This window comes from Capra hircus, chromosome 19, assembly GCF_001704415.2.
Source record: "Capra hircus breed San Clemente chromosome 19, ASM170441v1, whole genome shotgun sequence".
In the NCBI taxonomy this organism is placed as follows: Eukaryota; Metazoa; Chordata; class Mammalia; order Artiodactyla; family Bovidae; genus Capra; species Capra hircus.
The window spans coordinates 47,310,406-47,334,719 of record NC_030826.1 but is presented as its reverse complement, the minus strand read 5'-3'; the positions used below and the strand labels follow the sequence as shown (position 1 = coordinate 47,334,719).

The 24,314-nt window shown below is 40.8% G+C and overlaps 1 protein-coding gene across 4 annotated transcripts in view; it reads right to left on the bottom strand.

Annotated features, from left to right (window-relative positions):
* Positions 1-24,314, bottom strand: part of TANC2 (tetratricopeptide repeat, ankyrin repeat and coiled-coil containing 2) — a 368,300-nt gene that overhangs the window by 37,745 nt on the left and 306,241 nt on the right. For all 4 annotated transcript variants that reach the window (XM_018065318.1, XM_018065319.1, XM_018065320.1 and 1 more), the window contains 2 exons: positions 21,533-21,699; positions 16,984-17,591 (listed from right to left, as the gene is read on the bottom strand). In XM_018065318.1, coding sequence (XP_017920807.1) covers positions 16,984-17,591; positions 21,533-21,699 — 775 coding nt within the window. The remainder of the gene's footprint in view (positions 1-16,983; positions 17,592-21,532; positions 21,700-24,314) is intronic.

The window sequence follows — 24,314 nt, the reverse complement described above, 5'->3', positions numbered from 1 at the left end:
CTGTTACCTTTCCCTCTATCTAGACGTCTCAGCTTTAGCTCAATATACATCCAACTGCCTACTGGATTTCTCTACCTAGAGGCCCAATAGCACCTTAAACTCAATATGTCCCAAACTGCACTAAAAACCTCCTCAAGGGAAGTCTTCTCTGATCAGCCTCTACCAAGCCTCTATTCTTTCTCTTTAGCTTTTTTTTTTTTTGCTCCAGCTGAGAAGGGAGTACTCTCTCTGGTACATCACAGGCTGTTTATGCCTTTAGTGCAGGATCTACCACACTGTTACAAGCTCTCTCCTCTACTAGACTGTAGGCTTCCTGATGGCAATCATTCCCAGCCCCCATCTGCTTGCCAACAAATCTCCAATCTGTTCACGAAACAGAAAACCCTTCTCTCTGCCTCTGCACATTGTCTTATCTGCCATGATGCTCAGAAATGCCACAGGCCTCTTGTAATCACACACTTGGTCTGAAGACCAAGCCAAGAGAGAGGCTAAGCTAAGAGAACTGTCAAAAAATAGAGCCTGGGCCCTAACTGTATAGCACCGGAAGCTGTCCTAATTTTGGACTCCTTGTTATATGAAGTGATAAATTTCTCTACTGCTTAATCCATTTGAGTTGATGTTTTCTATCTCTTCCAGCTTAAAGTGTCCTAATGATATACTCTTTTAAGTGTGAATGTATTAATATATGTGTATATATGTAAAGTATATATATAAATACAGGGCTGTATATCTCTTTTTATTTACATTTATGACAGAAATCTCGAGTTGTTTATGCTCTCCACAGTGCCAAACACTGTGTATGGCACATAAAAATTCTCAATAAAATTTTCACAAAGCAAGATTAGGCATTAAACAAAGGACACGGGGTCACTTCTGGGCTCTGCCCTCTTTCCACCCTGCTATAGTCTGTAGGAACTGTGCCACTGCAGAGTGACAACTGTCCCTCTGCCCCCCATCAGGTGAGCAGTCAGCAGAGTTCTGTGTGCCACTGATAACCCAGCTCTTTTACTCCTTTCACTTGGGAGTGTCACAAAGGATGGAAATCAAACTGTGATCTCAGTTTCAAGCCCAATGAATTCCTCAAACAGAAGGAAAAACAGCAAGTGAATTTTTTGTTGGTGACCTCTACTTGAGAGAAGGCCCAAATGTCTACTGGAAGATTTTCTCTCACAATTAACACTGGCTATGCTTCCAGGTTTAACATTTGAAGATGTCTAAATCTGAAGTCTGAAAAAATAAACAAGTCCTTCCTTTCCTCCTTTATAAATAAAGTTTCAGTAAAGAACCTGGAGAACAGAAGATGAGACAGCCCCGTCTTACTTAGGTGGGGTTCCCTGGTGGTACAGATGGTAAAGAATCTGCTTGCAATGCAGGAGACCTGGGTTCAGTCCCTGGGTGGGGAAGATCCCCTGGAGAAGGGAAAGGCTACCCACTTAGGTGGGAATCATCCTATAAAGCTTTAAAAGGAAATTCTACCATCTTCTAACCTTGGCTTCATACGGTTTCTGGATTCTAGTGGATACCAGGTCATCTTATTTGATTAGATAAGACTGACCATAAAGGAAAGAGAGCTACTTCATTGAGAGACTGTCTCAGACAACTGTATCCTGCATGGAGTCATCAGTGTCATCTGAAGGTGAAAGTGTGTAAGTCGCTCAGTCGTGTCCCACTCTTTGCAACCTCATGGACTATACAGTCCATGGAATTTTCCAGGCCAGAATACTGGAGTGGGTAGCTGTTCCCTTCTCCAGGGGATCTTCCCAACCCAGGGATCAAACCCAGGTCTCCCACATTGCAGGCAGATTCTTTACCAGTTTGAGCCACCAGGGAAGCCCAAGAACACTGGAGTGGGTAGCCTATCCCTTCTCCAGAGGATCTTCCCGACCCAGGAATCAAACCGGGGTCTCCTGCATTGCAGGTGGATTCTTCACCAGCTGAGCCACCAGGGAAGCTCGTTGTCTTAAGGTATGAGCCTGGAATTGTTTTCCACTCACAAAATCCAGAAATTGCTACTGAACGTTTACACAGCCCTTGAAAGCCCAATGTAGTTCATAGGCTATTTTAAGTTATCGAGAACCATTTATAAAAGTGCCCTAACTTAAGTTCTCAAAATCCTATCCAGTTGTTAACAATGAAATGATTGCAGCCTCCCTGATATAAGAATTATTTACTTTAAATGACTCATCTGACTGTCCATAGAGACAAGAACTCCTGACACAGGCCTCTGATCCACCATTTATGCTTCAGGCCATTAAGGAGAATCCATGCCTATGAGGATTAAGGGAAAAGCTCAGGACGAGGACATGAATCGTCAGGTAGACACAGACCTGACTTTGAGCCAGTGCTTTCACCTTACTACCGTGACCAAGACACCCTGGGAAGATGCTTCTCATCTTCAGCCACCCACAGGACAGTGCTTGCTTTTGTTGTCGTTGATCAAGCACCGAGGAGAAACAGCAAGCCACACAGGTCAAGGAAAAGATGGTGACAACTGTAGTTTCCTTCTTTTTGGATACAAGCTGTTGTATTATTCGTGAAAGAATGATTCCGGTCAGTTCATCGGACTCAAAGCTTATGGTGTTGAGGACATGAAAGGTAAAACAGCAATTTCCGTTACATGCTGGCACTCCCATTCGTACCTTACTGCTCTGGCAAACTACGATGCCACTAGCTAACCCAGGCTGAATGGGTCTGTATGCGGGCTTGTCTACATTTATTTCTATTTTTCTTATTATCTGCTCACTCCTGAGCCCTATACCTTTTGACTTCTAGCCTCACTATTCTCTTAAGATCACCAGCAGCCTCTTAATTGGTTTTCTTTTTGCCTTTGATCTTTTGTTTTTCCTTTTTCTTCTCCATCCAGCATTAGGTCTTATGGACTGTTTCCCTTGAAACTGTCTCTTCTCTTGACATCTAAGACACTACCCTGGCACTTTTCTCTTCCACTTTCCTTCAGTTACATAACTTCTTTGCTCTGTTCCCCATTTACTCATCTTTTAGAGGCAGCCCTCACCTCGACTCCTGGCTTCAGCTCTCACTGCAATGACATTGCAGCACTGAGATTTTCTCTGCTTCTCTAGCTGCCTGCAGACACCTCTACCTCCAAATGACCTGTCAAACGATGGCTGTTTGAAGTTGAAGATTTCCCTTAAAACCAAATCCCCTTAAGACTTACTAAAAAAAAAAAAAAAAAAAAAACCACCTCCAGTTGTTCAGGCATAACACCAAGCAGTTGTTTTCTCCTCCCTGTACATCATCTCTCATGGATAACTGCAAGAGCTTCACTCTTGCCTCCTCCCTGGCTCGTACCAATATCTATCCAGCGGAAACCTGATCAAATTTCTCCTCAAAATCCTTCAATGGCTCTATATTTCCTCCCATACATAATCTAAACTCTAAACCGTAAATCTAAACATGGCATTCAAAGCCTCCCCATAATCTGTCCCTTATCCATTTCTTCACCTCCTGACCTCAAACTTCTAATTCCAGATGGAGTAAACCATAGAGCTTTTAACATGCTTTCCCTCTGCCTGTAATTCATCAGCAAACTACTTCCCAGTCTTCAAGCCTCAGTTCACAGCACTGCCTCTGTGCAGTCTCCTCTGGTCCCCCCAGATGGGGTCAGTGGTTCCTTCCTTTAGGCTCTGATGTATCTGGCACACAGCTCCACCGTCACACCTGCTACAGCCATGCACTGGGTGGGTCTGCACATCGTCTTCCTGGAGACTCCACTGAGGACAGAAGCTATGCTTTCTCACATATGTTTTCTGAGCTAACTAGAGTCCATACTTGCAGAATGAATGAATAACAGTCCCTTTTGTACAAATGTACATTTGGACACTACCTATGGTTTCCAAAATTACTACAGCACTTATTTAGATTCCCCTGTACACCTTTATTATGGGCACAGGCATGAATATTACTAACGTGGTAGACTGATCGAGACTCAGCAAGACTGGAGAATAGACTCCAGCTCACCTGGCTAGGATATAAAGAGATGAGAATCCAAGGTCTTCTGAAACCTTGTTCCGCTGCCACTTCGATAAGATTAAAACGTAAAGAATAGTATGTTCATTTTTATAGTACACAATCTGAATTCTTACAATCAAAATTGGCAACTGTCAATTTTGACATTTTTCGATTAGCATTTTTGGGAGACAGCAGTTAAGAAATAGAGAGAGCCCTAGTCTATGTGACATTTTAAGTATGACTGAACACAACTGTGTTTTCCCCTGTAATTACAGATGATGGTGATAAAAACTGACTTTCATGTGAGCTCATATGTGGTTATAAAGACCAGCGGGTGGTAGCCACGGTGAGGGTAGAAGTATTAGGATTTCCATCTAGTTTATATAATGAGGTCACTTTGTGATTCAGTCACCTTGCAGACTCCTTATCTGCACTCACAACATTGCTTCCTTACCCCTGAAATAAAGCCAAATTCAGTTGCTTTCACGCTTTCAGCAGTGGACAAGCTCTCTAAGCTCTTTGAAAGACAGGGAGAGTAACGCCTCTCTCTCAGGACCGGGGTGGGAATTAAGCAAGAGATATTAGGTAAATGTATTTTATATTTCTTTTGTATCCTCCGTAGTCACTAGCATAGCGTTTAAACGAAAGGAATGAGCAGCAATCTCAGAAGACTTAAAACATGTGAGAGGATGACTGTGTGCTCAGAGTTTTAATGTGTACAGCAGGGTGAAATGTGATACCCTATCCTTAACTCCAATCTTTGCCCTTCCACTAACCTCACTGTACCTTTACAGCCAGAAGAGAAGCCCATGGATAGGGGAAAATGATTGGGGATGGGTGCCATTCACAGTTAGCTGTGGAGGAAAACCTGGTACTGTCAATTCAGGCAGAGAATGGGGACAAGACCAGAGCTAACCAGATCCTAAGAAGTAAGGTGAAAGTCAAGCTAACAGGAGGAATATGAATTTCTCATGTCCAGCAGAGATTTTCAGAAGGATATAAGCCTTACATTCAAGATAGATTTGCTTGGACATATTTTAGGAGAGAATCAATCACATGCCAGAGTGAAGATTCCTCCCCCAGCATTCTCCTCTCTCCCAACAAAAGGCAGGAAAGGTCGCACTCAGCATAACACAGGGTAGATCCAATCTCAATTCCAGCTGAAGGCTTCAGCAGCCCCTTGACACAGAATTATCAGAGACAAGTGATAGTCACCCTTGGACAACTACAGATGGTAAGACAATGAGGAGCTCCTCATACCTGATGCCCCAGTACCTCAAAGAATTCAGAGCTGTGGAGTCTCTCAGGCAACACTTTCTAAGGCAAGAATCAACATCCCTACCCTCCACCCATTTACTGGTTTGGAAGTTGCCTAACAGTTATTATACAACTGTTTTAGTTTTATACAACTATAAAATATACAGTGGCACTAAGTTTGTTTTTCTAACAGATTTTTCACTTAGCAACCCTTAGAGTTAGGGATCTTAAAATCTCTACTTGTAGTACTAACAAATGTACTCAAATATCTCCAGCATGGATGGGTCCTCCATTGTTCTTGTCAGAGTCACTTAACGTGTGGTCACAGATGTCATCAGCTCCTGGGAGGGCAAACTCAACATACAATACTTCAGCATTTCAGAGAAACAACACTTAAGTGTTCTGATATTCTTCTGTGTGGTGCTAGGATGTGATAAAGTGGAACAGGGACAGCCAGCTGGCAAGGAACTGTGTACAATCTAAAGCCTGTCCTAGCTATCTTACAGTGTGGGCTGAAATGACATGTGCTGCTGTGGAATGTCTTTATATTATAGAGGTACATGTGGGAATTATTTAGGAAGACCTAGTGAGATTAGATTGGAGAAGGAAATGGCAACCCACTCCAGTGTTCTTGCCTGGAGAATCCCAGGGACGGGGGAGCCTGGTGGGCTGCCGTCTATGGGGTCGCACAGAGTCGAACACGACTGAAGTGACTTAGCAGCAGCAGCAGCATCAGTGAGATTAGAATTATGGGGCAGAGATGGTTACCTCTACAAAAGGTCTGTGCTCCTGTCCATAGTCAAGGGTGGTTGGTGGGAAGCAGTTACTTTGCCAGGGACCTTGCGTTCACATTCAAGTGGGGTCAGGTGACTGAGTTCTGGCTAATGGAACATAGGCAGAAATTATATTCATCACATCAGACCTAGTGCAGAAAAATCTTTATCTTTGATTTCATAATCTTATTACTTTCTTTTGTTTTTGTAACTGTAATATTACTCTTGTAAATTATTACTTGGCTCACCATTTTCTTCTAGTGTTTAAATATACCTATTCTGAAATGAACCTACTTATAAAACAGAAGATCCCCCAGAGGTGGGCATGGCAACCCACTCCAGTATTCTTGCCTGGAGAATCCCATGGAGAGTGGAGCCTGGTGGATCCTTAGAGTAACAAAGAGTCGGACATGACTAAAGTGACTTAGCATGCATGCATGAAACAGACTCATGGACATAGAGAATATACTTGTGGTTGCCAGTGGGAAGAGACTGGTAAACAGACAGAGTGGAAGGTTGGGGTTCAAAGATGCAAGGTAATGCACACAGAATGGATAAAGCAACAAGGTCCTGCTGTTTAGCATAGGGAACTATATTTAATATCCGATGATAAACCATAATGGAAAAGACTATAAAAATGAATGTAAATTTTTATGTAAAACTGAATCACTTGGCTGTATAGCAGAAAGTAACACAATACTGTCTGTAAAACAATTATACTTGTTAAAAAAAAAGCACCTATTCTGTTTTCATGCATCCAAACTTTCTGCTTTATACTCTGAACTCTGGATGACCTTGTTAAATTACTATGGCTTCTACTGTCAGTCACTTGCTGGTAACTCCTCAATCCATAACCTCATGCCTTCAACTTTCTCTTTTCCTATTCTCCAAAGTCATATTTCTAAATACAATTGTGCATCCTCCCCTGCAGGCAATTCATTATAAACATGTCCAAAATAGGACTCACCTCTCTCCAGAAGCCTGTTCTTCCTCCTGCCTTCACTCACGCTAGCGTTCTTCCCCCATTCAGAACGCTCTATGTTGATCAGTAGCTTCACTATTTTCCATCATCCAAGATAAGTTCTGAAATCATTTTTGATTCTTCCACCCTTACCTCCCATATACAAAAAAAGACCAGGTGCTTTTGAGTATCTCTAAAATGTCTACACAGCTCTCTGTTCTCACATTGCAGTCTTAGTATTTCTCAGCTAGACTATTGTTCTAGACCTGTAACTAGTTTCCTTGCCTGCAGTCTCTCCTTCAACCCATCTTCCATACACTACTTGTCAGAGCTATTTTGCACTTGATCAGACTTATCTGATCACTGTCTCTTCTTTTCTCAAAAATTATAGAGACTCCCTGTTATCTACAGAATGAACTGAGAAGTCTTAAACTTTTGAGACTTTTTTCCTAGTGACACTTCCTATCGTTCTCTGACTGCATGTCATATTTTCTAGTTATGGCTTCTTGTAATTCCTCAAGGGCACTTAATATCTTCAACTTGCTTTTTCTCCTGCCATCCGCTCTCTAGCCTCCCTAGAGTGTTCTCCTGTTCCTCTGCAGCTGAACGGGATCAACTCATCCTTCAAGGCTGAACTTGACTGTTACTTGCTCTGAAAAAGTATTTTCTTTTAAAAAAAATTTATTTATTTGGCTGCGTTGGGTCTTAGCTGCAGCACGTGGGATCTTCGCTGCATTGTGCAGGACCTTTGGTTGCAGCACTTAACTCTCTAGCTGTGGTGCAGGCTCCAGGGCACATGGGCTCAGAAGCTGCATTGCAGCATGTAGGGTCTTAGTTCTTGGAACAATGGCTGAATCCATGTCCCCTGCATTCCAAGGTGGATCTTAACCACTGGGCCACCAGGGTGGTCCCTGAGAAGTATTTTCTCTTTGTCTAGGTTACTAGGGTACTTTGTACTGTGGCACTGTTATTGGTTGCTATGCAGCTGACCTTCCTTGGTAATGGCTTTAGTGTCAAGGGGTATGTTAATTACCTAAGTTTCTCTGGTGTATAGTACAGTCTTTGGTGTACAGTAAAGTTCAATAAATGTTTCATGAAAATAAATACCAAGTAGATGGGTTTGAGGAAGAGCAACACAAGGACTTCCAGATCCACTTTCTAATTTACTACTCAATTCAGCCTTGAATTTGTGGGCATCTCTGTTGCCACTGATCAGCTGTGAAATGAATGTGACTATGACTCAAATATTGAGAATAGACTGACAATCCTGATCTTTTTCATCTCTCATCTTAAAAATTCTGCCTGCAGTTAAATCTGGGGGTTGATGCTTTACAGTCAGTCAGCCTGTTGCAAATGGCACCCACATCTTTACAAAAACACTTGCTTCCATCTTCAGCATATTAGTTAGTAACTGCCCTGGCATGCTCTTTTCGTGGCTTTCTCATGGAACTGGAATACAAAATCCATTTCTAGTCAGCTTGTTTTGCTGTTTCATATTCAAGGTGGGAATGAAAGAGCTGGTGCGAAGTAGGAGACTAGAAGTATGCCCAAGATGTACCTTTGTAGAAATGGGTGGAATGACATTCTTTCTTTTTAAACATAGAACTCAGATAGAAATCTGCTGCTTATTTTCTCCCAGTTGGCCTCACAGTTTCCTAATGTCTTCTTTCCACTAAAGCAGCACGGGCCCTAGGAGAATGGACACTTCTCTGCCTCTCCTCTGCCAATGAAGTCTTCAGGCAGTTGGCAGGGCTTATAAGGCAGAAGAGTTATAACTTCATCAAACTGTCACAGTTTGAAATACCAACAATAGGCACAGGAAGATCCATCAGTTCTTCGTTCTCCACGTTCCTCAGTTCTTTGTTTGTACCTCTAGTACAGCACTCTGTCTTAAATTATAGCTGGTTATAAACGTGTTTGTTAAAACCACTAACCTATAAGTCCTGGTAGACAGATCTATCTTACTCATATGTGTATCCCCTGCAGTGCTTAACATAGAGCCTTGAATATATTACTTAATACATGTTCAGTGGATGTGTGCTGACATGCATGTCTTTGTTTTCTCCTGATGGCATGGTAACAGAATGAACAAGATGTATTCTATTGAATTGCGTGAAGAGTTTCTCAAATTTTTAAAATAAATAAAATTAGTAGCATGTATATGGGGAAACAGTGGAAAAGTGGCAGACTTCATTTTTTTTTGCTTCAAAATCACTGCAGATGGTGACTGCAGCCATGAAATTAAAAGACGCTTACTCCTTGGAAGGAAAGTTATGACCAACCTAGACAGCATATTCAAAAGCAGAGACATTACTTTGCCAACAGAGGTCCATCTAGTCAAGGCTATGTTTTCCCAGTAGTCATGTATGGATGTGAGAGTTAGACTATAAAGAAAGCTGAGCGTCGAAGAATGGATGCTTTTGAACTGTGGTGTTGGAGAAGACTCTTGAGAGTCTCTTGGATTGCAAGGAGATCCAGCCAGTTCATCCTAAAGGAAATCAGTCTTGGGTGTTCATTGGAAGGACTGATGTTGAAGTTGAAACTCCAGTACTTCGGCCATCTGATATGAAGAGCTGACTCATTTGAAAAGACCCTGATGCTGGGAAAGATCAAAGGTGGGAGGAGAAGGGGACGACAGAGAATGAGATGGTTGGATGGCATCACCGACTCAGTGGACATGAATTTGGGTAAACTGCAGGAGTTGGAGATGGACAGGGAGGCCTGGAGTGCTGCAGTCCATGGGGTCGCAAAGAGTCGGATATGACTGAGCTACTGAACTGAACTGATCACTTCTTTGTTCACTCATTAATTCACTGTTACAATATTTACTGAGTGCTGACTGTGTGCCAGGAACTCTATCAATCATTAGGAAGATCAAGGTGAGTGTGATAGGAAGGTTCTTGTCCTCATGGAGCTCACTCACATTCTAGAAGGGAAAGTGGACAATAAACAAGTATTCACAGATAATACATTGATAAAAGACTAGAAAGAAAGAAGATTGCTATGACCAGTAAAGCCAGGAAGGACTTTCTTAGATAAGTGACATGAGGAAGTCTCAGGAGGTGGCTGTTAGGCTGAGACCAGAAGGAGTGAGAGATTATGCTGTGTGATGACAGAGGGAAAGCACGCTCCAGACGGAGGGACCTATTGAGTGCAAAGAGCCAGGAGTAGAAAAGAGCTTAGCAAATTCTAGGAACTGGCACGTGACCATTTATGACCAGAATACTGTGACTAACAGGGAGAATGAATGAACTTCATTAGAGAGGTAGGCAGAAGATATCTTTGTATAATAATACAGGGTTTTGAAGAATCTGGCTTTGATTTTATTCTAATCACAAAAATTAGCCTGAAGGATTTTTCAAGAGGTTACATGGTCTGATTTGTATTTTTTAAGAATCACTTTGGGTGCTGGGGGAGAATGGATTGAAAGGGAGACCAATTAAGACACTAAACCAGTCCACGTGAGAGCCTAGGGTGCAGTCAGTAGAGGTGGAGATAAGTGGACACTTACAAGCAAAATTTGGGTGGTAGAACCAACTGGATATGCTGATGGCCACAGTGAAAACATGTCTTACAGTTGTGGGTTCTTATGGTTGGGCGAATAGAAGGCTATTAGTATTGATTTTACGAAATGTGGAGCTCCAGCTGCTTTTGAAAGTCTGGAGACAGCCAAGGAAGTTGCTCCAAACACAAAAAAACAAAATGTGCTGTCATATCCCACTAAGCTGGCAGGAACTCCTGAATGCTGTGCCATGGATCTTGGTTTTCTAGGAGAGCCTGTGGGATTCCCATCTTTTCATTCCGCCAGTGTTGCTTCAGAGACTCATTTAACAGGACAAATGAGCCTCTATTTCCTATGCTACTTTCAGTACCAGAAATCTCCCGTAAAATTTCTCTGCTCAACTACTTAGGTGAATTTGCATTAACCAGTATTTGGTAGACTGGGCACATCCACTTTAAAAAAGCTATATATATATATTTATATAATTTAAATACATGAAGCAATATTATTTTTGTAACAAAATCAAATATTTTGTTACAAATCTATCAAAAAACAAGAGTACAAGTCCGTTCTGTGTTTTCATTAGCTGGCTCGTTTGCATGCCTGTCAAGGTCCTAAAATGATGCTTTCGCTCCATTTTATAAGCAGGACTACTTCTCCATATGTTTATTAACTTAGCAAACTTCACATGAGTTTTTATGACAGTAAAAATAAATAGCTCTCAGTTTTAAATTGGTTTAGAGAAGAATTTTGATTACCAACTTTTTTCAAACTTAATTTTGGACTTGTAAAAGGAAAAAAAATACATTATTGCTGCCCATCTTTGAAGATACGAGATTTTTAACAATGGGAACAATTTACCTATTTGACTAATAGCTGTGGGTTCTATCACCTATGCTGAGAGAAACAAATCTATAAAGTTTAAGGGCATGCGTGCCATGCCCATTATGCATGGGCAAACTGAACACATTCCAAGATATACATCAGGTTTCATGCAGTATCCCCTTGCATTATATTAAAAAGCCATGACTTGGGTCACTAGAATGATATAGTTATTCCATTATTATTTTGAGTTTTGAATCTCAAATTTATTCTTGAATCTCAAATTTGATTCTTGATAAAATTTATTCTTGATTCTAACAGGGAGTTAGAAACTGGTTTAAATAAGAGGAAAAATATTTACTGGCAAATCAGAAAAATTTCTACAATTATTCGAGATCAATGAAAATCACAGTAAAATTATGATATCAGAAGGTCATTCTACTAAGGGTCATGTGCTAGAAAAAGTTGTTTGATGTATCTCTCTTCTCTCTGCATTAACTCTTCCAAACCCTAAGGGCTGACTTAGCTCCACAAGCCTTTTTTTTCTTCCCATGATCTATCAATTTGCTGAATTCATCCTTAAGGCTTTTAGAAAGCAGAATCTGTCCACCTATTCAAGGGGTTATTGTGGCAGCCTGTGATGGCTCTGAGAAGCAGTCACCTCAAGTTTGTGTTTCCGTGAAAATGAAGGTTAAGGGTCACCCTGCCGGGAGGCTCTTGTATGAATTAAAAAACCAAATAAAACCACCACAATCCTCAACTCACCATTCTGTGGTCACTTCAGACTTAAGCATTCTACCAGAAGCCAGGCTGTACAAGTCCCTAGCACAAATAAGTTGTCCTTTACAGGGAGAATGCCCTTTTTTCCTTGCTCTTTGACAAGCTGCTTCTTCTCTGACACTCTGCTTTGTGATATGGATTTTAGAGCAACCAGTCTCCAATGTGTAATTTGCTGACCAACACAGTAAAAATAATTTTTAAAAATATTAAAGAACATTTATCGTTAAGATTTCAGCTCTGGCCACAAAGAATCGAGTGAGTTCTCAACTATCCCTACGGGTACAGGTAGGACTTGAGTAGCCTTTTCCTCCTTCCCTCCAGTCTAAATTTGATTCTCTTGAGTTTGAGGAAATCAGGTCAGCCCAAAATAGGCTTTCAAATCAAACCTCATTAGGCTGCGTAGCTCAATACTTGAGAAAGTTTACAATGTTTTAGTTGAACAGTTAAAAATAAGGCAGAAGAGTCTTCTAATTTCTATGTCAGAATGCTACATATACAAACAACAGAATGTTGATCTGAGAGCTGTTCCTTGGGAAGGGAAGGCTAAGAGAGAACAGAGAACAGAGATAACAGGATAGGAAACAGAGAAAAATGAGTGGGGATTCATTCAGGGCTAGCCTAAAGCTATGTAGAAATACTAAGCAGTAACTGGACAGCACAACAAGGCTGGTGGCCCCCAACTGGGTACTCTATCAACCTCACATCTCAACAATCAAAGTCATCAATAGGTTGGATTATAAAGGCTGGTGGTGGTTTAGTCACTAAGTCATGTCTGACTCTTGCGACCCCATGGACTGTAGCCTGCCAGGATGCTCTGTCCATGGGATTCTCCAGGCAAGAATACTGGAGTGGGTTGCCATTTCCTTCTCCAGGGGATCTTCCTGACCCAGGAATCGAACCCAGGTCTCCTGCATTGCAGGCAGATTCTTTACTGACTGAGCTATAAAGGCTGGTGACATCTCTCAAATGCCTTACTTAAAATGCACATGTTGTTTTGAATGTTTTCTATTTCCCTTTCATTAGCATAATAGCAGAGATTAGTTTATTAGTGAGTTAATCTGATAGCTCAGTGCCCAAGGGAATAACACACAGGACAGGTTGATTTCAGAGTATGACAGACTATGAGAGTGATGAACAGAGGGAAACAGAAGGCAGCGCTCTGTCTGAGGCTTCTGAGTGCTGCAAAGGGCAAAGTTCTATCCAGAGTGCAAATCAAAACCAATACAACATTGTAAAGTAATTAGCCTCCAATTAAAATAAATAAATTTATATTAAAAAAAAACTCTTTCAAGTTTTGATGTAACAAAAGACTTTGCACTATAATTTGCTTACAGTTTGAGAAACATAAACATGTGTATATATACAGATACCCTTACCCTATTACCAAGCCAAGAAAAGGCATCTATAACTCGTCTCTTTCTGTGCAGTCAGATGTGTATGCAACTTTAGGTCATTCTTTCCGGGATGTTAACTGTATGCCCTGATTCTGGGGCAACAGACTGTCTGATATTTAAAATAAGGAAAACCCTATCTCAGCTGAAGCACTGACCTCCAGCTCTGCTAGCTCCTTTTCCAGCACCATCCTAAGGTTACTGACTCTTTTCACTTAGCAGAAAGGATCGCCCTGGGTGGCCTACTTCTGATGAAGGTCAATTGCTTTTTGGCATCAGTAGAATATTCTCATTTGTGACTAATTCCCTAATAAGGTCAACAAATTCAGGGTGAAGAAGTGAGTGTTGAAAGCCCAGGAAAATGGGCCAGAAGAGAGCTTCTGAAAGTTCTCCTTATGCAGAGATTGTCAGGCTTTGCACTACCTACTATGATTTCAGAGGCACTGAGTTGGTCTTCCCTGGTCTACTGAGAGAAGCTGGATAGAAAGTGGAGAATAGAGTGGGAACCAATGCACAGAAAGTAGGGGCTCGGGGCCGCACAGGCAAACGCTGCCTGGAGGAGTCCTGCTAACCAGCCTTCTGAAAGCAATTACAGCCCGTTTCTCTGAAAGGCCAGCCTGGGCTTTGCCAGTGACAACAAATTCTTAGTGAATTTCCATCCCATTGACCCAGGGGGCCTCAAGGTCTGAGATCAACAACTTAGTAACAAAGCTGGTGCCAGGCAGTACTGCACAGAAGGCTGAATTCCAACTGAGATGAAACATGTAAGGAAGCTTTTTTGATAACTCCTGGTCCTGTTTACTCTCTGCCATTGAGGGATATATGATGATCCCTCAGAAGTCTTGAGCGTTATTCAACCACCAGGGAATAGACTACACAGCATTTGAAGTTAGAAGTGTTTGCTCTTCTTGTCCCAGTGCATCAGCCTCTTGCCAAAAGGATCCTAGGTAATAAACTATGTTGTGAAGGTAAGCCTGGAAAGCCATGATGTGGCTGCATAAATACCATCTTTTCTCCTTTAGGAGCCTGAGGGTTTTTATCTGTTGTAAGGATACTCTTAATTCAGGGTTAGTCTGGTTGCCTTGGACCTCAGTTTTCAATTCCCTGAGGTGTTCAAGGATGAGAGAGCAGATGAGCCAGCAAAGTTCCTCTGGAAACTGATTTCAGTGTTTATTATCAGGCAATTCTAGATTGGTCTCTTTTTCTTAAATATGTCACTGCCAACTCTGTATTAACACGAGCAGCAGTACTAGCAGGATTTACAATAAAATCCTCTTGGGAATCACATACAATTGATAGAGAACTCAGACCCAGTTTTTTTTTTTTTTTTTAATCTTGTGCCCCCAAATACTAATAGCAGAAGACTGTTGCAACCTATCCAATTAGCCACAGGGATTTAGTTAAAGGAAACCTGAAAGGTCTATTACTGCATGTGAAACAGGAAGGAAGCGGGGCAGGGCACAATCTTTGAAAGAAGACACAGCCCAACAAACTGATTAGAACCAAACGGGTCCAAGATGGCAGACAAGTCAACTTCCACTAGACCTTAATCCTCAGTACTGCCCACTGCAACACATCAGCAAGCTAAATGATATAACCACAAGTGCCGTGACAGTTCCAAGGCTGACCATCAGAGACCAAAAAGTGGGTGGAGGCCTAGTTCCTGGAAACCTCCGCCCTTTCTTCCAAATAGTTGGAATGATCCTCCCATTCATTAGCCTAAGGAATTACCCGCCCATAAAAACTAAACACACCACATTTCGAGGCCACTCTCGCCTTCTGAGGTGGCCCATACTGTCTGTGAAGTGTGTTGTTTTCTAAATAAAACCACTTAACTATCACTTTGTCTCTCACTGAATTTTTTCTGTGATGAGACATCAAGAACCTGAGCTTCATTAAGTCCTGAAATCAAGTGTGTGATCTCAGTTGAAAGACTGGGTTTTGGCCATGTTCAAGTCCTGGCTTGTGGGTTCAAGTCCCAATCTGAGGTGTGCAGCTTCATAAAGAGAGGCGGAAGACAAAGAACATTCCCCAACCACTTTCTTTGTACTCTGTACAAGTCTAAGCATTATACTACATGACCTCACTTAATTCTCAACAGTTCTAGGAATTATTATTCCTTTTATGAAGGTAAGAAAACTGTCTCAGAAACATTATATAATTTTCCTAAGGTCACGCAGTTCCTGGAAAAGGTAGGACTTATTAAGCAGGTCATCTGACTCAAAAGTTCATGTTCTTTCCACTACAGAATGTTTCTTTAAAAAGTTTAACTCTTAGGGAAGATAGATAGCACAAAATCTGCCTGGCTTAATATCATCTTTAGAATCTGGAACTAATTTTCTAATGAGTTGGCAGGGAGTAGGCTGAGAAGTGTGCCCACAAGCACAGGTGTCTCTAACAAGGGTGAAGAACACGCCCCAGGAGTAACAATAAAACCCCAGAACAAAGGTGGTCAGCCTCTCTGATGAGTCACAGAAGAAGTCACATGTGGCCTATCTTCTTTCTGAGCCAGAATAAGCTCTGCATTTGGCAGCTATGTTGCTGGTGTCTTCTTCGTTTCTAGGAAATCAAGACTACACCTGCTTTTGATAACATCAACTTATTACAGGAATAATTCTTTTCTTTGAAAGAATTATGTGTGTGTGGAGGAGTAGAAAGCACACCTCATTAGGATGCTAAAGATCTAGGTCCTTCCTACTCAAGAGTATGGGAAATAGTCTCATAATGGAGTGTGGTTTGTAGAACTGAGAAAGATTCTTAAGTCACAGTCAAGCGCATCGGGAAAGAGTGCTGGGTTAAGTCAGTGACCTCTGCCGTGGGTGTGGGGGTTAGGGGAGGAGTGGTACATATGATACACTTATCATTCCTCTTCTAAGCCCTCTTTCTTTCTCCCCCCGTTACCTTTATGCTTTTTTGCAAGTGATTCAGCATTTTAAGGCCTTTATAGTAAACTGGGGATAATAACACTTAATTTATCTAAAGGTAGAGTGGCTAGATGAGCTGATCTCTTCGAGTCTTTTCCAGATACAAGGTTTAAGAGTCCATGTTGCAGCATAAATCTTAGGACCAGATTGGGCTCTAATGAGGTCAGTTGCTGGTGACTTTAACAATGGCCTGGCTTTTAAACGGGCGATCACAATTTTAAAAGAATTCTGCTCTGAGTCAAAGAGGTGAACAGTGTATCAAATCTTTCTGAAAAGCACTGAGGAAGTTTGTTGAAAAGTCAGATTATAGCTTGTGATCCCTATAGGGGATTTCTCTGAAAGGGAAATCAGAGAAAAGTATTTAGAAAAATACAGGAATGCAGGGAGCATTCTAAACATCTATGCAGATTTTGAGTCTTACGGAAGTAAAACTGTGACAAAACAAGTTAACGTCATCATAGCCTTATGTTAAGAAGAAACAGAGGTGATGTCGCCTTTATGTGAAATGTTCTGTGAAGACCACTTCTCACTGCTTCCAATACCCACGTTCCATGCAGTAAATACAAAACAGGCTCACAACTGCTATTACCGATCTATGGCTTACCTGGGATCACAGAGAAATTTGGTTTTCTCGCCTTCTTCTCTCCAGATAAGCCACTCTCGAAAAGACGGGTGTACAAACATACGTGTCATGTCTCTGCGCTTGATTAGGAACATTGAGAGGTTCTCCATCCTCTGCTGGAAGTCCTCCCATTCCAGCGTGCCTTCAATGCTGCCGGCGTTGATGGCTTGGAAGATGTGCTCATCAGTCAGTGGGTGGAGAGACGCCACTGCCACGTTCAGGAGAGGCATCACCCGGTCAAAGGAAGACTGGGTTGGGAACTTCATATTGCACTGGAGTAAATAAACCTCAGAGAGCGAAACAGGAACTACTTTGTAGCTAGAGCTCTTTAACACTAGGTAGCCTTTCTCTATGAGGTCAAATGTGAGTTTCAGGTACAGATAGGACCCTTGGCTGAGGGTCTTGAGATGAGAACTGAGTTTGCCAAATGTAGTATTGTCCATTTTGCCATTAAGAGAAATGTTATTCTGGATCTCTGAGCTGCTATGTATCCGGTGCAGGATGTAGGCCTGCAGGTCCTGGTCTATGGCTTCATTCTCTTCTAGTCGATCCAAAAAAATCCTATGGAAAGGCAGCAGCTTGGTAATTTCCTAAAACAGATGGAGAGAGACAGACAGAGAGATAGAAAGAGCTTCAGTTTCCCCTAACTCTTGTGACAAACTGCAAGGTCCATGAATTTATTCTTAACTTCTGAGTGGCCAAAGAAAAGAGGGAAATATGATGACGTATTAGTGTCTAAGGATTAAAACATTATTAGTTGCCTAAAAGGGACACACCTTTCCCTAAAATTGAGACTTAAAATAACTTTTATGAGTCTTCATAAAGGGTATTTTAGGAGCGACTGAATGGTCAATATTCTAAATAACACTCCTAAAACAGAAAATAGAATGCCAAAAGACTCAAAGAATGTCATATGGAATTTGACTTTCTATCCCTCATTATTTTTTAAAATTATTTTAAAATTTATTTTTAATTGGAGGATAACTGCTTTACAATGTTGTGTTGGTTTCTGCCATACAACAATGGGAATCAGCCATAAGTATAAAATGACTTTATTTTAATTGGGGTCTTTTGGAGATGCCTCAGTCCAAAGGAAAAAATCTTTTAACAGTGGGAAGCCTGGCACCCTTGTGATCTGCTTAGAAATTATATTGGGGGGTAGGTGACAGGGCTTTGGGGTGACTCTCTTGCTCTGGAATCCATCTTTTCTTATCTGCTTATATACTCTGCTCCTGTAAGTATCCATTCCCTCTCCTGCAGCAATTTCTTCTTCTCTCCTGCTTCTCCTGGATCACACAGACATAAGACTCCATATTCCTCCCTCTAACTACTGTATCTTTGATCCCATGTTTAGCAAAATGTTAACAGAAAAGTTTTCTCTGCTTACTGTGTTTCATTCCTCCCTTCCCATTCTCTCCTCCGTTTGCCGCAATCAGGCTTCAATCTCATCACTTCACTGGAATGGTCCTTGTTAAGATGATCAGTCATCTGCATCTTCCCAAATAATGGAGGTTCATTTCTCATCCTCCTCAACCTCTCAGCAGTCTCTGACACAGGGGATCACGTCTTGCTTCTCAAGTCCCTTCCTGCAGCTTGCTTCCAAAACACATTCCCCTCATTTTCCTCTCAGCACACTGGCCACTCCTACTCAGCCTCTTCTGCTGGGTCCTGTCTCATCTCTCAGTTCACCCAGGGCTCCCATATCCATTCTTCCTCTTATCTGGCTACCTGCACTCCCTAGAATAGCTGGATCCCATGGTTCTAAATATAGTCTATACATGAATGATGCCTGATTTTATATCCTCAGCTTGGTTATTTCTCTTGGGCTCTCTTCTTATAACTCTACTGACTCAACATTGCCACTTGGATGTTTCATAGACAAACTTACTGTGACCAAATCAGAACTACGAAAACTCCCCCCCACCACAAACCTTCCCATGTCGATAACAGTATCACCACTGACCCTACCATTAAATAGTAAGAATTATCTAGATCTTTTCCTCAAACCAGCCTCTACTCAATTGCTCACCAAAATCCCAGAATTCATACTTGAACCTCCTCTCTTGCTTACATCCACATCCAGCCCATCACGGTCTTCTCAAAACATAGTCCAAATATGACCGCTTCAAAGGATCTCCACTGAGAAGGAACTATCTAGATCTTTTCCTCAAACCAGCATCTACCCAATTACTCACCAAAACCCCACAATTCATCCTTGAACCTCTTCTCTTGCTTATGTCCACATCTAGCCCATCACCATCTTCTCAAAACATAGTCCAAGTATGACCGCTTCAAAGGATCTCCACTGTTCCCACTCTAGTCTAAGCCATCACCTTTCACCTACACTTCTGCTTCCATTCTTGATCCCCTACATTATCTATATAGCCAGAAGCCAAAGAAATCTTTTAAAAAGGTAAATCAGATTTCATCATATTACAAGGCTCCTTGGAGAGGCCTTTCCTATCTGTTCTATGTAAAATAACTGTCATTCCCATTTATCTCTTCACTGTTATATCTGTCTTCATAGCACTGACACTCCCTAAATTTTAACATATGCTAATTTGCCTTATTATGTGTGTTCCTCACTAGAAAATCAGCTTTATGAGGGCAGAGATATTGTCCATCTTGCTCACTGTCCTATTCTCAGCTCTTAGAAATAAGCTTTTATACTTGATATACTTAACAAATGTTTGTGGAAATAATGAATGATCAATTATGAAGGTTCATTTTAAAAGATCTGTGAATTATTTCATTGTCAGAGCTAAATAAAAGTCATTTTTAAAAGTTACTGGTTAATTTAGATACTTAAAATAATTGTAATATATAGTGGAACTATATGCAACCTTGTTCTGTATTTTCCAAGTATCCTGTAAATGCATTATCATACTTTGATAATTTAAAAACTAAAAAAGAAAGAGAAAAAAAAGGTTATGAGTTGCTGGCCTTGATTTATGAAGACACCGACTTTTCGACTTTGTGAATATAATGCTTTTCCTGTTCTTTGGCACAGCTGAAAAGTTAGTCATCTGGTCTACCAAGTCATACTTAAAACATCTTTTGAGATTGCACATGGCATAATGTAAAAATATAAGCAAAGATATTATCTCCTAAGTGTATATTTAGTAAAACTAGTCAGACTGTGTTCCTGGAAGTTTATTTTATTCACCCTTCATCTTTTAACAATCAAGCTACTGACCAATAATGGTGGATTACATAACTTTTAGTTACAAAGATGCATTTATGTTGATTCATTTTAATTTAACGCAAATTACTTTGAGATCTTAATAATGAACATCTGCAAGTTGATGGTCAGGATTAGAAGTACAGTTTCTGATTAAGGAAGGCAGATTGACCTTAATTGGTCAAGCTATAGGAAAAATACTAAATGCCTGAGAGAGGGAAAAAGAAGGGCACTGAGGCTATTGTCTGTATGTTAACTACTGATATAAGGGTGTTGCATCCAAATAGTGGGATGGATGTATAACATGTGAGATTTTATTTTTAATTTTTATTATATTTAAAAATTTTATGTATTTGGCTGTACTAGGTCTTAGTTCCATCACTCGGGATCTCTGGCCTCTGCTGCAGCACATGAGCTCTTTAGTTATGGCAGGTGAACTCTTAGTTGCAGCATATGGGAACTAGTTCCCAGACTAGGGGACTCAACCTGGGCCCCCATGAACTGGGAAGGTGGAGTCTTAGCCACTGGACCACCGGGGAAGTCCCAATGCGAGATTTCAATGTTCATCAAAAGAAGCTATGGTTTGGGGAAAAAAAGTTGAGAAACCCTGTTTCAAACCAAATGTGAATATGTAAAGAACGGAAAATATCAACTCAGGTATACTGTGAATAGTAGAGAAGGTGGAGTCATTTCATTTATCCTTTAGCCCATGTGTCTACAGATTCAGTTCCAACATTCCTAGTCATTCTTCCGGGCCATAAAGTGAGTGATCAGTGAGTAAACAGAGAAAGTAATTAAAAAAAATTATCTCCCAGGGGTAGTACATTTAATATAAAGCCTGAATCGTGCCAATATTTCTTAGAAAAAGGTATATACAGAAGAAAGTCCATCTTCATGCTATGAAAAGTTGAGAAACAGAAGGAAGAACTATAAAATCTGACTCTACACTGTACACTGAACTGGATTTTTCCTGGCATTAAATGATAGAAAATATAAAACAAAAGTCAAACAGTAAATGTGTTAGAGGATCTATTTGCTTTGCTATCCTCAGGACAAAGCCTAGAAAAATGGACTTTCTTTCATGCTATTTTGAGGGACACTTTATTAAAACTTACCCAGAGCAATGGGAATGGGAATTTGAGCTAAGACAGTCAAATATTGAAAATGGTCTCTCTAGACTGTACCACTTACTCTCAAAATATTCTCTTCAGGAATTACTCTTGCTAATGCTCTATAACATGGCAGAGATTTAGAATAGCTCACTACTAAGGGTACAAGGACCTAAACTTTTCAGTTTAAGCACTCTCCAAGGGAAATAATTTGTGGGTCCAAAAGCAAACACACACATACCTGTAAACTGGTCCTAACTGTTACAATTAGCTTGAGCCAGGAAGGAAATTTTCCAATCATTTTACTCAGAAATGATACAATTGTATCCCCATAATCCGGTTTGTGAAATTCTGCTTCATTTAATCCATCAATTAAGATGATGAAATCTTCATCTGGAATTTTTCTCTCTGAGATAGAAAGAAACAAATTACTAAATAATTACCAAGGAGATAAGTGAGCTCTTTTTGGGTCTTTGATCACGTATCTATTTGGGAGGAAAAATTTTAAAAGGTCTCTGGTGTTTAGTGAATGCTCAGCACACATAATTTATTATAAAGACATGGAATAATTCGTTTAGTGAGTTCATTTTGTTTTTCACCAGGTACAAACACGTTTGTCACATAAATAATCTATAAAGCACATGTATCATCAGCAACATTTCTCCCATGTTATCAGCTGTAAGACAGTCTGAGCGTTGCATGTGTGAGAATCTGCACATGTGAATTCATTTTTCTCACACACTTGAAAAAGCTGGGAAAGAATGTTTTTTCCACCCCTTCTGACAGTCTTAAAGAGAACAATATCACATGTTCCTCTGGGAACTGCCAAAAATAAACAGATAAATAAAAAGTTTAACCTGAAGTCTAAAGCAGTATATAGGACTGTATGTGAATATGCAGTGGGATGGAAAAGATGAAGGGACAGAGAAAAGGAATCCCATCCAATAGACAGACCTACAGTAGGCAGGTTGGATTCTGAGATCTTACAGAACTAGCAGCTTCCTAGACTACATCTGAAGCAGCTTCAATGAGACCAGACCCTCATGTGATTTTCCCAGGGGAGGAGTCAGGTAGGAAAGACAAATATCTGCCACTTTTGTTTCCTTTTCCCTCCTGGATTCTATATTATCCTAATTGACAAAATCAGTTTATCTTTAGGACTGGACTGTAGAAGACGACTTATGTAAGATTTCAGGCTTCTACTCCCATGAAATGCTTACTGACTCTCAAACAATATTGAACAATAAGAGATTTAAAAATCTCCAGGCTGAATGAACACTGTAGTATAAATGAACTGCAAAGAACAAGTAAAAGTTCCTAGTTAGCAGGACCTTTACACGTTCTAAGGCAGAACGCTTCCTGAGAAATCTGTATGCAGGTCAGGAAGCAACAGTTAGAACTGGACATGGAACAACAGACTGGTTCCAAATTGGGAAAGGAGTACATCAAGGCTGTATATTGTCACCCTGTTTATTTAACTTATATACAGAGTACATCACACAAAATGGTGGGCTGGATGAAGCACAAGCTGGAATCAAGACTGCTGGGAGAAATATCAATAACCTCAGATAGGCAGACGACACCACCCTTATGGCAGAAAGTGAAGAACTAAAGAGCCTCTTGATGAAAGTGCAAGAGGAGAGCGAAAAAGCTGGCTTAAAACTAAACATTCAGAAAATGAAAATCATGGCATCCGGTCCCAACACTTCATGGCAAATAGATGGGGAAACGATGGAAACAGTGAGAGACTTTATTTTTTGGGGCTCCAGAATCACTGCAGATGGTGACTACAGCCATGAAATTAAAAAACGCTTGCTCCTTGGAAGAAAAGCTATGACCAACCTAGACAGCATATGAAAAAGCAGAGACACTACTTTGCTAACAAAGGTCCATCTAGTCAAAGCTATGGTTTTTCCAGTAGTCATGTATGGATGTGAGAGCTGAACTATAGAGAGAGCTTGGCACCAAAGAACTGATGCTTTAGAACTGTGGTGTTGGAAAAGACCCCTTGGACTGCCAGAAGATCCAACCAGCCCATCCTAAAGGAAATCAGTCCTGAATATTCATCGGAAGGACTGTTGCTGAAGCTGAAACTCCAATACTTTGGCCACCTGATGCAAAGAGCTGACTCACTGGAAAAGACCCTGATGCTGGGAAAGCTTGAAGGTGGGAGAAAGGGATGACAGAGGATGCAATGGTTGGATGGCATCACCGACTTGATGGACATGAGTTTGAGTAAGCTCAGGGAGTTGGTGATGGACAGGGAAGGCTGGCGTGCTGCAGTCCATGGGGTTGCATAGAGTCAGACATGACTGAGTGACTGAACTGAACTTACAGGTTCTGAAAAAGAGGAAAGCATGGGGGAAGAAAGAGAGAAGTCACTGGGATGCCTGAAGCAGGAAACATGTGAGGAAGAAAAAGAAGGTGAAGCTGGGGACAGAAGGAAGTCTGTGGACTTTGGTACCATGTTGGTTCCGTTAGCCTTTGAAAGAGTCAAAACCAATCAAAACTCTATATATTTTTGTTTCAAATTGTATGCAGATTTTTTGCATGATTAATACAATTTTATATTTCCCCTCTAAAGTACTAGCTTTACATAAAGAAATTTAATTTCAATAGCTTAAGTACTATAAATCAGTTCTCAAATTATGAAGAGTTCAAGTATTACTTTCGTCTGGTGACTTTAGGAAGAGAAATGATGGATTTCAGCTCTATTAACAATGATTATTAATGAAATGTCATTCTAGATGATGTAGAGCTAAGAAAATACATTGTTCCTTTAGGGAGTAAAAAGAATTTATAAAGGAAGAGAGAGGAGCTGCTTGGAACGAATTGGAATTTACCCACCAAATGGGGGGTCCTTAAGTTCTTGATTTTGAGGACTGTGGCTCCTTTAAGCAAAATCATGTCTTTATTGCATTCTGCTCAGCAAATACATTACAGCTGTCCTCGGTGAGTGAGCACCATCACCAGCCCCACCCTGTGGTGTGCTGGAGCCATCCTGTGTGGTTCAGGAGAATCCA